Here is a 14,756-nt window from a genome sequence, read left to right as displayed (position 1 = left end):
TTTTACACTCCATGCTTCCTTCGTGCTACTAGGCGAGTGCTAGTAACTTTTTTTGGCCTAGTAGTTTGTTTTAGTAGCTGAATGAATATTTATATTTGTTGTCAGGTCTCAGATTTACTACTTCAAACTTGCTGAAGTTCTTGCAAGAGAATAGTTTAAAAATGTATAACATCAGAACTTTTCTTTACCTCATTAGGTTCGTTTTCTATCTGACCTTGTTAATTGTCATGTAATAGCTGCGCCTTCAATGGTAGCCATGTTTGAGAACTTTGTGAGTGTGACTCAAGAGGAAGACGTGCCCCAGGTAATACAGGAGTCTTTACTTTGTGGATGACTTGCTATTCCATCCGGAATTTTTCACAGCCAGGCACTTACAGTACCAGCAATGTAAGGGGTTAAAATGGGCTGGTGCAATGGTAAATTCCCCAAGTGGGTTGCTGACTCTTTTTCCTTCTAGCCAGACTATGGTAGCAGTGGCAGCTGGAGAAAAAATAAAGTCCTTGGCCCTTCTATGGTCGGTCAGCTCAGGCAGCTTTCTTTACTTTCCAATTTGGCGTATACATAATCCTCAGTGAGACTCTGCCAAGTTTGTGTTTTGAAACTTTAAAATACTGATCTAATGCGAAAAATGACTCTAAAAATGGCTTTTGTCACTCAGTGACTTTTAAATTAATTATGACCCAACTTTAGAAGAAAAACGTTTTATTTTCTAACTGCCAGCCATGCAGATCCACCATGGTCTCTGAGAGTCAGACTGTGCACTTTGCTGCTTCTGCATCATCATCAGTAGTGTAAAGATTCTGCAGGCCAGATGAGGGCCTCAAGGACACCCATGCAATTCCGTTGTCTTTAAACAGACTTTTCACATAAACGGAAAGTTAATAAACAATTGTATTGATACAGAAGTCATAATTGAATACAGGTCTCGTCTTTATGAAAGTTGGCAGATATGCTTTTGAGTACACCCGTAGGGGAGAACTCATGACGAAAGAGCCCATTTTTACAGACTATTCCTTTAAGGCATAGTTCTGTTTTGAAAAGCAATTGTCAATTTCAATTTGAACGAAAATTTTAACATTGTTAAAAACTAGGTGTTTTTATAATGAGATCCTGAGACTGTGTTAAAAACAGACAATGGAGTTTTATTATGCTTTCCTGCAGTGTTTGAAACAAAACCTGTATGTCAGTGATTGGTTTCACTGGCCAAAGAACACACACAGTGGCAAGTAAATTGATTTAAAAAAAAAAATATTTACTGCTTCTAATCTAAAATATTGGTAAGAGATAAAGATTGCTTTGTAGTAAAGTCGCAGCTGACTGCTCAATCATTACAATGAATAGTGCTGGTGCACAGTATTTTTGCCGTACCAAGTTAAGTGTGTGTGCAGTGTAGTTGCACTCATGTCAGTCCCAGGATATTAGCAAGACGGGGTGAGCGAGGTAATATCTTCTATTATCTAAATCTTTTAAGAAGTTGGTTCATTTAAAAGATACTACCTTGACCACTTTGTCTTAACCTAAGTGTGCTTATCTAGATACTTAATGTCATGAACATGAACATATCTCAAAAAGAAAAGGAGTACTTGTGTACTTTGTTAGTCTCTGAGGTGCCACAAGTCCTCCTTTTCTTTTTGCGAATACAGACTGACACGGCTGCTGCTCTGAGACCAGTGAATGAGTCTGATATCCACATGCTGAAATACATTCACGCTTTCAAACGCAGAGCTGCTGAACACACCTGTGGGTACTGGTGGCTCTGCGAACTAGCACTGAAGTATAGTTGCACTTTTCTCTCCATGGTATTCAAAGGAACTTATTCTTTCTAATACCTGCCAAGTAAAATAGGATGTTTCTTGAGAAATTCCTTGTTAAAAGTATGGAACTTAATTTTTAAAGTTTTTTTTTTTGTCCTTGTTCTCTGCAGGTGCGATGTGACTGGTATGTGTTTGCATTTCTGTCATCTCTGCCCTGGGTTGGGAAGGAACTGTATGAGAAAAAGGACGCTGAGATGGACCGCATTTTGTCCCAGACTGAAAGCTATTTGAAGTAAGACTACAGCCAACATCAATCCCCTCTTCCCTGATACCTGGTGAAATGTAGAATAAATAGCTTTGCTTATTGATGATTCAAAATTAATCTAAAATTGTAAAACCTGATAATTCTCAGAAGTCTGACACAGTGAAATGGCATAGATTGTGGGATTCTTTTAATACGAAATGATTTAAGCACCTCTTTCATACTAGTTGATGCTCCAAGTTTTTTTCCATTTGTCTAAAACTTGTTTAGCTTTTATAATGGTGATGCAAAAATGATGGAACTCTGTTTATTTTGGATTGTTTTGAGGGTTCCTTTAACAGCAGCTTATTAAAGATATAGGACTTGTCTTTACTGCAGTGTTAGCTTGTGTGGTGCCCCAACCCAACTCCTGTCCACATACAGATCTATAGCTTAAGTTAAATAGTGCTTTAAATTTGAGCTCGCTGGCCAGTTGGGCTATGGGTTGAAGCTTGAGTGCTGCTAACACTCAAGCTAAGGGTATGTCTACACTATATGAAATTAGGTCGAATTTATAAAGTCGATTTTTTAGAAAGTGATTTTATACTGTTGATTGTGTGTGTCCCCACACTAGTGCACTAAGTGCATTGAGTCGCCGGAGTGCGTCTGCAGTACCGAGGCTAGCGTCGACTTTCGGAGTGGTGCACTGTGGGTAGCTATCCCACAGGTCCCGCAGTCTCCGCCGCCCGTTGGAATTCTGGATTAAGCTCCCAATGCCTGATGGGGCAAAAACATTGTTGCGGGTGGTTTTGGGTATGTGTCGTCAGTCGCCCCTCCCGCCGTGAAAGCAACGGCAGACAATTGTTTCGCGCCTTTTTTAGTGCGGGTGCCATACTGCTTTCAGCAGATGGTGCAGTAGGACTGCTAACCATCGTCATCATCCACCGCTTCCGCGGCCACTCTGCTCTCCTGATGCTATGAATCCACCTCGCAGGTCCTCTAGGTGACCATTGTCATCCACTGCTTCCGCTGGCACTCTGCTCTCCTGGTGGTCTCGCAGGGCCGCTTCCATTGCAACTCTGCTTGGCTGCTCATGTCTTTCCATACCACGGCAAGCATGCAGTCCACTCAGCTGTTGTGTCCTGGCAGCAGACGGTGCAGGAGGTCTGCAAAACTGGTCATCCAACCATCGCTTCCCCTGCAACCCTGCTCTCCTGCAGACGCCATACCACAGCAAGCATGGAGTCCGCTCAGATCAGTGCGGCAGTTATGAGCATTGTAAACATCTCACGCATTTATCATGCAGTATATGCAGAACCAGAACCTGCAAAAGCAGGCGAGGAGGTGATGGCAGCACGGTGACGAGAGTGATGAGGACATGGGCACCTCTCAAAGCACGGGCCCCCGCAGTTTGGCCATCCTGGTGGCAGTGGGGCAGGCTCATGCTGTGGAACGCCGATTCTGGGCCTGGGAAACAAGCACAGACTGGTGGGACCGCATAGTGTTGCAGGTCTGGGACGATTCCCAGTGGTTGCGAAACTTTCGCATGCATTAGGGCACTTTCATGGAACTTTGGGACTTGCTTTCCCCTACCCTGAAGCACAAGAATACCAAGATGAGAGCAGCCCTCACAGTTCACAAGCGAGTGGCGATAGCCCTCTGGAAGCTTGCAGTGCCAGACAGTTACCGGTCAGTCGGGAATCAATTTGGAGTGGGCAAATCTACTGTGCGGGCCGCTGTGATTCAAGTAGCCAACACAATCACTGAGCTGTTGCTATCAAGAGTAGGGACTCTGGGAAATGTGCAGGTCATAGTGGATGGCTTTGCTGTAATGGGATTCCCTAACTGTGGTGGGGCTATAGACGGAAGGCATTTCCCTATCTTGGGACCAAACCACCAAGGCAGTGAGTACATAAACCACAAGGGGTACTTTTTCAATGGTGCTGCAAGCTCTGATGGATCACAAGGGATGTTTCACCAACATCAATGGGGGATGGCTGGGAAAGATACATGACGCTCGCATCTTCAGGAACTCTGGTCTGTTTCAAAAGCTGCAGGAAGGGACTTTATTCCCAGACCAGAAAATAACTGTTGTGGATGTTGAAATGGCTATAGTTATCCTTGGGGACCCAGCCTACCCCTTAATATCATGGTTCATGAAGCCATACATAGGCAGCCTGGACAGTAGTCAGGAGCTGTTCAACTACAGGCTGAGCAAGTGCAGAATGGTGGTAGAATGCGCATTTAAAAGCACGCTGGCGCAGTTTACTGACTCAGTTAGACCTCAGCGAAACCAATATTCCCATTGTTACTGCTTGCTGTGTGCTCCACGATATCTGTGAGTAAGGGGGAGACGTTTATGGTGGGGTGGGAAGTTGAGGCAAATTGCCTGGCGTCCAATTTTGAGCAGCCAGATACCAGAGCGGTTAGAAGAGCGCAGCAGGGTGCGCTATACATCAGAGAAGCTTTGAAAACCAGTTTCATGGCTGACCAGGCTACAGTGTGACAGTTCTGTTTCTCCTTGTTGAAAACCCACCCCCTTGATTCACTCTACTTCCCTGTAAGTCAACCGCCGTCCCCGTCCCCCTTCAATCACCGTTTGCAGAGGCAATAAAGTCGTTGTTTCAAATTCATGCATTCTTTATTCATTTGTCACACAAATAGGGGGATAACTGCTAAGGTAGCCTGGGAGGGGTGAGGAGGGAGGGAAGCACTGGGTGGGGTGGTGGATGAGTGAAGGACAAGGCCACACTGCACTTCAAAACTTATTGAATGCCAGCATTCTGTTACTTGGGCAGTCCTCTGGGGTGGAGTGGCTGCGTGCCCAGAGGGCCCCCCATGTTCTTGGGCGTCTGGGTGAGGAGGCTATGGAACTTGTGGAGGAGGGCGGTTGGTTATACAGGGGCTTCGGTGGCGGTCTGTGCCTTTCCTGCACATCAACCATATGTCGGAGCATATTGGTTTGATCCTCCAGTAGCCTCAGCATTGCATCCTACCTCTTTTCATCATGCTCCCGCCACCTTTCCTCCTGATCCCGCAACCTCTCCTCGTTCCAGCCATCTATCCTCTCGCGTGTCCCTCCTGTCCTTGCGTTCATTTTGTGCTTTCCTGGACTCTGCCATTGTCTGCCTCCACACATTCTGCTGGGCTCTTTCAGTTTGGGTGGACTACATGAGCTCAGAGAACATTTCATCACAAGTGCGTTTTTTTTTGCCTTCTTGTCTGCGCTAGCCTCTGGGACGGAGATCCTAGTTGCAGCATTGAAACCTTTACAGCTGCTGGGGGGGGGATTAAAATTGAAAAAGGCACATTTAGCCATTTAAAAGGAGGGGCTGATGTTTTTGGTTTAATGTGCAACACAAACCCAACTAACCTCCCCCCCCCTCCCCCTGCCCCCAATTCTCTGGGGTGATTGCTTCACCCCTCCCCACACCGAGTGGCTAACAGCGGGGATGATTTTTTTTCAGCCACAGGCAAACAGTCCAGCAGGAACAGCCACCTGTGAATGTCCCCTTAATAAAATTCCCCTATTACAACCAGGTGACCATGAATGATATCACTCTTCTCAGGATAACACAGAGAGATAAAGAACGGATGTTGCTTGAATGCTAGCAAACATCGGGCAGCCACACGCTGCCATGCTTGCTTATGCAGTGATTCCAGACTATGTGCTACTGGCCTGGCAGGGTAAAGTGTCCTACCATGGAAGACGCAATAAGGCTGCCCTCCCCAGAAACCTTTTGCAAAGGCTTTGGGAGTACCTCCAGGACAGCTTCATTGAGATGTCCCTGGAGGATTTCTGCCCCATCCCCAGACACGTTAACAGACTTTTCCAGGAGCTATACTGGCCGTGAATGCATCTCAAGTCTTCAGGGCAAATTAATTGTTAAACACGCTTGCTTTTAAACCATGTATTATATTTACAAAGGTACACCCACCAGAACTGCCTTCTCCACCTTCAATGTCCGGGAGCCAGGGTTGGGAGGGTATTGGCTCGAGGGTGATAAACAGTTCCTGTCTGTCGGGGAGAACGGTTTCTCCGCTTGCCTTGTGTGTGCTATCTTCAACCTCCCTCTCCTCCTCATTTTCCTTATCCCCAAAATCCTCATCCCTGTTGCATGAGACTTCCCCCCTCCCTTGCAGGAGTCCACGTACAGGGGTGGGGCAGTGGTAGGAGCACCCCCTACAGTTGCACGCAGCTCATCGTAGAAGCGGCATGTCTGGGGCTCTGACCCCGACCAGGCATTTGCCTCTTGGGTTTTTTGGTAGGCTTGCTTAAGCTCCTTAAGTTTCATGCCGCACTGCTGCGGGTCCCTGTGATAGCCTCTGTCCTTCATGCCCTTGGAGATTTTTTTCAAATATTTTGGCATTTCGTCTTTTGGAACGGAGTTCTGATAGCACGGATTCGTCTGCCCATACAGCAATCGGATCTAGTACCTCCCATTCAGTCCATGCTGGAGCTCTTTTGCGATTCTGGGACTCCATGGTCACCTCTGCTGATGAGCTCGCCACACTGGCCAAACAGGAAATAAAATTCAAAAGTTCACGGGGCTTTTCCAGTCTACCTGGCCAGCGCATCCGAGTTCAGATTGCTGTCCAGAGCTATCACAATGGAGCACTGTGGGATAGCTCCCGGAGGCCAATACCGTCAAATTGTGTCCGCACTGACCCAAATTCAACCCGGCGATGTTGATTTCAGCGCTAATCCCCTCATCGGGGGGGAGTACAGAAATTGATTTTAAGAGCCAATTAAGTCGACAGAAATGGCTTCGTTGTGTGGACGGGTGCAGGGTTAAATCAACCTAGCACTGCTAAATTCGACCTAAACTCGGTAGTGTAGACCAGGGCTAAGAATGTGGTGGAGGCTCAACTTCTGTGTTTCTTTTCAAACACTGGATGCTGCTAATCGTCACTCTGTGCTGTGAAATGTCCACTATAACTGGATGAGTTAACTCAAGTGTAGATAACTAAATACTGCAGCGAGGACAATGCATAGTAGCACTTTAAATAATACCTGACAGATTAGTAAATGGTAGTTTACTACAAAGCTACAGAGCTGAAGAGCTCAAATGCTGTACATGCACAATAGAAAAACATTACTTTTTCTAGATTACAGTTTTAAAATGGATAGGCTTTCTCTCTATATGTCATAGACGGCGTCAGAAGATCCATGTACCCATGTTACAAGTTTGGTCTGCTGACAAGCCACATCCACAAGAAGAGGTAAATGGATTTTATTTGTTATGTAGTAACAAAAGTAGAAAAATCTGTGGCTAAAGCACTTTTTTCTTTCCCCTTCTGAAAAAGTGATCTTGTTGAAGCATATATTTCTCCCTTTCCCCGTGGTTTGTGTTATCACCAGTAGGTTCTACATAACCAGCTGTCTTTAGTTTCTCAGGTCTAACCCTGTGCAAAACATGGCCATTCTACAGGGACACACTTGTTTTCTGGCACACCACTTAGGAAAACACTTGCTGCTCAGCTGAGCAGCGGCTGCAGGCTGAGATCACTGCGGGGAGAGTACTGTGAGGCTCCCTTTTTTGGGGTATCCTGATGCAACTAATTATCTAGTCACCATTTGGGAGAGATACATTGTGTTGGAAACAACACTGACCTTGACGGAAAGGGGACCTGTACTGTTGGCCCTTCAGTGACCTCATTCTTTGCAGCGGTCTTGTGTTGACAGGTAGGTTCAGGGCCTACCTTTTGTCTCCGTCACGCTCAGAAGGACCCACCTGCTGTTGTGTGGCAAGAAGCACAGGCAGCCACTCCTCCCCCTTGGAAGACAGGTATGAAGAGGTGCACTGGTAGTGTTGGCCAGGGATCCCAGCTTGGCCCCCCCATGTGGGAAATTAGAGGAACTGTTTTCCTGTGGGAGGCGGGGCTATTAGCGTAGTTCAGCCCCTCTGTAACGTAGCAGGCAATGGAGCAGCGCAAGGGGCTCAGAGAAAGATGCTCCCACTTCAGCGAATGTTTTCAGTACCCTTGCTGCAATCCTGAATGGGAGGGGTCATCTCTTCCGGCTCTGAAGCTCGATGTGGCTCTGAAGCTCCCAGGAGAAGCTCTGTTACAGAGTAAGCGTAGGCTCTGAGTAAGAGACAGACAGGGACGATGGATTCTGCCTAAAAGTGTGGGGGGGTCACAAGGCCCTGGTCAAGCCAGAAGCTGGGGTGGGAGCCCCCGAGGGCAGACCCTGGCCCATGCTGTGCCCTTCTCTCCCTCTCCCCCCGGGCGGGTAGAGGGTCCATGGCTCCCCACAGCTGCCTGCGTGGCTCATACCCCACTCCAGCTTCCAGCCTGGCAGTGGCACCAAAGAGCTGGGGCAATGTAAGAGCTGCCCAGGCAGCTGTGGGGAGCCACGGACCCTCCACTTTCCCTGGGTGGAGGAGTCTGGGGGTGGGGACATGGGCCAAGGGCTGCTCGGGGGAGGGTGGGGGGAGGACAGTCCATGCTCCCCACAGCTTCTCTGGGTGCCTCTTACCTGGGACGGGAGCTGCTTCTGGCCTGTCCAACGGGCAGGACCTTAGGGGGAAGAGGAGGGGCAGGGGGTTGAGCCTGTGGCAAAAAGTAGACGGGCCAGACCTCTTGCCCGCCCTCCCCCACGTCCTGGTGCCCCTAGTGAGATGTAGATATGGACTTCCGCATGGGCTACATTCTGCACTGCAGGCTCATTAAGCAAAGAGGGAATATGACTCCTCACCCTGTGTCCTCATGGGAACATGCTACCATCAGGATATTGAGAAGCTACAGGCAAGATGCAAAATGTACAGGGATGTAGCATGGTTAAAAGTGCTGATTACTGAGTAAATAAAGTATCAATCAATTTCTGAAAGATTCTCTAACCAAGTTTTCATTTTGTTTTCTAAAGTCAAGATATACAGAAAATAAGAATTGTTATAGCTTCTGTTGACCCGAAACATAGAAAATTGTAGTTAGAAGCAATTGTCTCTTGTCTCAGTATTTCCCTTGTTTTCTCTCATTTGTGACTTAAGAGAGAATTTTCTGCTGCTCCTGCTTGTGTTGAATGTATCCTAAGCTTATACACGCTCCATCACTAACAATAGTTGAGCACTGGGCTATTTTATTATTAGTAGAATTTTAAAAGTGGCAACACTTGTGAATGTGTGGAACTATGAAGGCTACTTTCTTCTGTGTATAGAATTACTAAATTTAAACAATCAGTCTCTTATCTCCTAAATGAATAGATGGTTGCTAATAAGCAGCGTAGCCAGATGCCTTGTTTTTCCGAGCGTGTGAGTGATAGCGTTCGGTAATGAGGAAATCCTTTTTTGAAAATGCCTGGCGCTCTGAAGGGCTTTCTGGAGTGGCTGATGGAGGAACTAAGCTCTTGCGAATGACAATATAGAATTTTGTAATTTCCTGAGATACTTTATCTGATATTTAAAAATATTTCCTGTCTTGTTTTTAGTATTTAGACTGCCTTTGGGCCCAGATTCAGAAGTTGAAAAAAGACCGCTGGCAGGAAAGACACATTCTGAGGCCCTACCTTGCCTTTGACAGCATCCTCTGTGAAGCCCTGCAGCACAATCTGCCTCCTTTTACCCCACCCCCTCACACTGAAGATTCGGTTTACCCTATGCCAAGAGTTCTCTTTCGAATGTTTGACTACACAGATGACCCTGAGGTATGTGGTCTTCAGGAGGTGGAGGAAAGCGAGGGTTTTGCATACTGACATCTAAATCTACAGCAAGGGTCATAAAGCTGGTGGAAACTCAGACCAATGCAGGGTGAGACTTCCCCCTCTCCCCCCCTTTTTATGGACTGATAACCAGTGTGAAGGATCAGCGGTAATGTTTTGATGTCGCTGGGAAGACACCAACATGAAAAATTTACTTTGGCAGTTCATGTAATCATACATGTCAGCTTCATTTGACAATTGAAAATTGCCAGAGTTAATATTTTAACATATACAAACACTTATAACAGCAGTGGCCAACCTGGGGCTCCGGAGCCACATGCGGCTCTTCGTAAGTTAATATGCGGCTCCTTGTCTAGGCACCGACTCCGGGGCCGGAGCTACAGGCGTCAATTTTCCAATGTGCAGGGGGTGCTCGCTGCTTAGCCCCTGGCTCTGCCACAGGCCCTGCCCCCCCTCCACCGCTCTCCTCAGCCTGCAGGGCCCTCCCCCCAGAGCCTCCTGCATGCCACAAAACAGCTGATTGGGAGATATGGGGGGGGCGGGGGGGCTGCTGACGTATCACTGTGACTCTTTGGCAATATACATTGGTAAATTCTGGCTCCTTCTCAGGCTCAGATTGGCCACCCCTGATTTTATAATATATGTCATAACGTGCATGTAAGATACTGTATGATAAATGAATTTAAGGTGCACCTTTAGCTACCCTCACCTGGTCTTAGCCCACTAATCTGTCTCACTGAGATGATTTCTGATGTTCCAAACCCCTGAGTAGCTTCAAACAGCTGAGTGGGTTTTTTAAAAAGTCTGCCAGAGAAACCTTCCCCCAAATGCAGAATGTCCTTTTCTCCCCTCCACCAAAATTATTTACCTGGGCCCAAAGGGGGCAATGTTCTGTCCTAGAACATTAATAACTTTTCCGCAAAAAAAGTCTCAGCATTTAAGTCTGTTACACTACCTTGCTGAGCTAGAAACAGGATCCTTATATTGTTGAAAATGGGAGAATCTCCGCTTCTGATGAGACTTGGTGCTTGAAATAACTGACTTTGAATTGTGCATTTTTAGGTATAGAAAAAACTACTGGATCACCTGCAGAGAGCCCTGTACATTTAGGGTGCATGGTAATTGCAGTGCTTTGTTTAACAGGCAGAGGTACATTTAAAAAAAAAAAAAACCTCCATGAAGATTTTATAAAATAATTGTAGAAGTTATTCTATAATATATGGTATGTATAGTATATGATACCATGGTTTAAATGTTTTATTGGTACTCATTTGGGATGGTTGGCCTGCCTCGTGGCTTTTGCAGTTTGTGAGTAGTGAAGTATTATGCCAGACTCTCATTAATAAAACTGTTATACCATGTCATCTATTCTATGTTTAAAAACTTTTAAACAGTGCCAAATACTGCACACACTAATTTTGACCTCGTGTATTCAAAAATATTTTCTAAATCTTCCTGTTAACAGAAGCTGGTATCCTAACCATTATGGGAAGAGCAGATAACTTTCTCACTGCCATTGATTGCCTTTCAAGGACTATTGGTATAATCTGAGAATGCATTGCCATTAAATAGCGATACATTTAGTTAACTACTCCTGTCTATTTTAGTGTATTTATGTAACCCTTTCTTTACTATATCTGGAAACATGAAAAGCATGCCCAGCATGGGAAGTGAGAAGTCAGATTTACTTGCTATAAATGTGGGAAGGGGGTGCCTCGAATCTTGTTTTTTTTGGTTGATACGGATGACATAGTCTGACCTTCCTTGCGGTAGCTGAAAAGGATGCAGTATCAATGTGCCTATTGATGCGGTCTTTACATGTGGAGTAACTCTTATTATGAATTGTAGCCATTTTGTGTAATATTCAGAAGCAGTTGGGGTAAAGGTGGTGTGTGGGGCAATGGGGAATATGACAGGAAGAAATTGTACAGAAGTGCTGAATATATTCTTGGAAGCTTAGGTTAAAAACAACATTTGAGTGGTGAAAATGACCAGTAACCAGGTCAAAACAGGCGCAGCTGAAATTGTATCTGGGTATTAGAACTTTAATATAAGTGAACTGAGGTCTCATCTACAAACAAGGCAACCTGATACAAAAAGCTAGATATGAGTTCAGTGCTGTCTGGTTTTTGTTTGAAATCGTCTTTAAGGATGTCATTTTATTTGAAACTACCCCCTTTGTATTTTAGCAGTTTAAAACACTTGATGAAACAGATTGCTTCGAGGAAGTTTTTATACCCAACAGCAAATAGTGTTCAATCCCTGTGAATAATTATTTATAATAGAACTACAAAAACAACGAGGAGTCCAGTGGCACCGTAAAGACTACTAACAGATTTATTGGGGCATAAGCTTTCGTGGGTTAAAAAAAACCCACTTCAGATGCATGGAGTGAAAATTACAGGTATAGGCATAAATATACTGGCACATGAAGAGAAGGGAGTTACCTCACAAGTGGAGAACCAGTGTTGACCAAGCCAATTCAGTCAGGGTGGATGTGGTCCACTCCCAATAGCTGATGAGGAGGTGTCAATACCCAGAGAGGGAAAATTGCTTTTGTAGTGAGCCAGCCACTCCCAGTCCCTGTTCAGGCCTAAATTAATGGTGTTAAGTTTGCAAATGAATTGCAGTTCTGCAGTTTCTCTTTGAAGTCTGTTTTTGAAGGTTTTTTGTTGAAGGATGGCTACTTTTAAATCTGTTGAATGTCCAGGGAGATTGAAGTGTTCTCCTGGCTTTTGTATGTTACCATTCCTAAAGTCTGATTTGTGTCCATTTATTCTTTTACATAGAGATTGTCTGTCTGGTTTGGCCAATGTACATGGTAGAGGGGCATTGCTGGCACATGATAGCATATATCACGTTAGTAGATGTGCAGGTGAATGAGCCCCTGATGGTGTGGCTGATGTGGTTGGGTCCTCCGATGTGTCGCAAGAGTAGATATGGGGACAGAGTAGGCAACGGGATTGGTTCCTGGGTTAGTGTTTCTGTGGTGTGTAGTTGCTGGTGAGTATTTGCTTCAGGTTGGGGAGCTGTCTGTAAGCAAGGACTGGCCTGCCTCCCAAGGTCTGTGAGAGTGAGGGATCGTTTTCCGGGGTAGGTTGTAGATCGTTGATGATGAGCTGGAGAGGTTTTAGCTGGAGGCTGTATGTGATGGCCACTGGTGTTCTGTTATTTTCCTAGTTAGGGCCTGTCCTGTAGTAGGTGACTTCTGGGTACCCGTCTCTCTCTGTCAGTCTGTTTCCTCACTTCCCCAGGTCGGTATAATAAAACTAGTCACTTGTAATAGTGACTTTTCATATATCTTAATTCCTTTTTTAATAGGGTCCTGTTATGCCTGGTAGTCATTCGGTTGAGAGATTTGTAATTGAAGAGAACCTTCACTGCATCATCAAATCCCACTGGAAAGAGAGAAAAACATGGTAAGAAGTCTTTTCACTGAGTGAATAAAGGAAAAGTGGTATGATACCACAATACCCCTTCCTGATTTTTTTTTAGCTTTCTATCTTAAGCATCAGGTTTCAGAGTAACAGCCGTGTTAGTCTGTATTCGCAAAAAGAAAAGGAGTACTTGTGGCACCTTAGAGACTAACCAATTTATTAGAGCATAAGCTTTCGTGAGCTACAGCTCACTTCATCAGATGCATATCGTGGAAACTGCAGCAGACTTTATATATACACAGAGAATATGAACCAATACCTCCTCCCACCCCACTGTCCTGCTGGTAATAGCTTATCTAAAGTGATCATCAGGTGATCAGGTGATGATCACTTTAGATAAGCTATTACCAGCAGGACAGTGGGGTGGGAGGAGGTATTGGTTCATATTCTCTGTGTCTATATAAAGTCTGCTGCAGTTTCCACGATATGCATCTGATGAAGTGAGCTGTAGCTCACGAAAGCTTATGCTCTAATAAATTGGTTAGTCTCTAAGGTGCCACAAGTACTCCTTTTCTTTTTATCTTAAGCATCGTGACTTTCAGAGGAGACCTTAAAAATCCTGAAATGATGTTGTCCAAAAGCTTGAGATGAAGAAGTTAAGAAATTATATTCCTGCATTCCACTAAGTTTTTAAATTTAAAATTGCTTCCAAAAAAGAGCCAGTAGCCTTAGTGTAGACATTTAGGGTATGTCTGCACTACGAAATTAGGACGATTTTATAGAAGTCGATTTTATACAGTCGATCGCGTATGTCCACACTAAGCACATTAAGTTGGCGGAGTGCGTCCTCACTAACGTGGCTAGCATAGATTTACAGTAGCTATCCCACAGTTCCCGCTGCCCATTAGAATTCTGGGTTAAGCTCCCAATATCTGATGGGGCAAAAACATTGTCGTGGGTGGTTTTGGGTATATGTCGTCAGGCCTCCCTCCCTCCATGAAAGCAATGGCAGACAATGTTTCGCGCCTTTTTTCCTGGGTTACCCATGCAGATGCCATACCACGGCAAGCATGGAGCCCGCTCAGCTCACCATCACTGTTCATCTCCTGGGTGCTGCTGGCAGATGCGGTACTGCATTGCTACACAGCAGCAGCTCCTTGCCTTCGCGGCAGACAGTGCAGTAGGACTGATAGCCATCGTATGTTTCCTGGGTACTCCTGGCAGACCTCGGTGAGGTCGATCGGGGCGCCTGGACAGACATGGCTGTCCTCCTCTTAGAGCACCGAATGGGAGCCAGAGACTCCAGGTCATTCTCCTTTAAGTTTCATCTCATGGAGATTCAGTCCTGCCTGGAATATCTTGTGAGCTGGAGTCTTCTGCCTAAGGCTGCTCTCCCAGCTGGCAGCACCGCATGGTTGCACCTACCCCAGCCTACCCCTTGCTCCCATGGCTCATGAAGCCTGGACAGTAGTGAGCAGTAGTTCAACTGTAGGCTGAGCAAGTGCAGAATGGTGGTAGACTGTGCCTTTGGACGTTTAAAAGCTCGCTGGCGCTGTTTGCTGACTAGGTCAGACCTCCGTGCAACCAACATTCCCATTGTTATTGCTGCTTGCTGTGTGCTCCATATCTGTGAGAGTAAGGGGGAGACATTTATGGCGGGGTGATTAGAAGAGCACAGCAAGGCGCGCTGCGCAGCAGAGAGGCTTCGAAAACCAGTTTCATGA

General features: G+C 45.7%; 1 protein-coding gene across 6 annotated transcripts in view; it reads left to right on the top strand.

Moving 5' to 3' along the window:
* NCBP1 (nuclear cap binding protein subunit 1) overlaps window positions 1–14,756 on the top strand; it is a 60,052-nt gene that overhangs the window by 7,418 nt on the left and 37,878 nt on the right. For 2 of the 6 annotated variants that reach the window (XM_073346044.1, XM_073346043.1), the window contains exons 5-9: window positions 197–304; window positions 1,925–2,046; window positions 7,149–7,218; window positions 9,425–9,640; window positions 12,977–13,074. In XM_073346044.1, coding sequence (XP_073202145.1) covers window positions 197–304; window positions 1,925–2,046; window positions 7,149–7,218; window positions 9,425–9,640; window positions 12,977–13,074 — 614 coding nt within the window. The other 4 variants (XM_073346045.1, XM_073346046.1, XM_073346048.1 and 1 more) reach the window with 4 other exon arrangements.

This window comes from Lepidochelys kempii, chromosome 5 (assembly GCF_965140265.1).
Source record: "Lepidochelys kempii isolate rLepKem1 chromosome 5, rLepKem1.hap2, whole genome shotgun sequence".
Classification (NCBI taxonomy): domain Eukaryota; kingdom Metazoa; phylum Chordata; order Testudines; family Cheloniidae; genus Lepidochelys; species Lepidochelys kempii.
The sequence above is the reverse complement of the archived record's forward strand: the minus strand, read 5'-3'. Positions and strand labels throughout refer to the sequence as shown.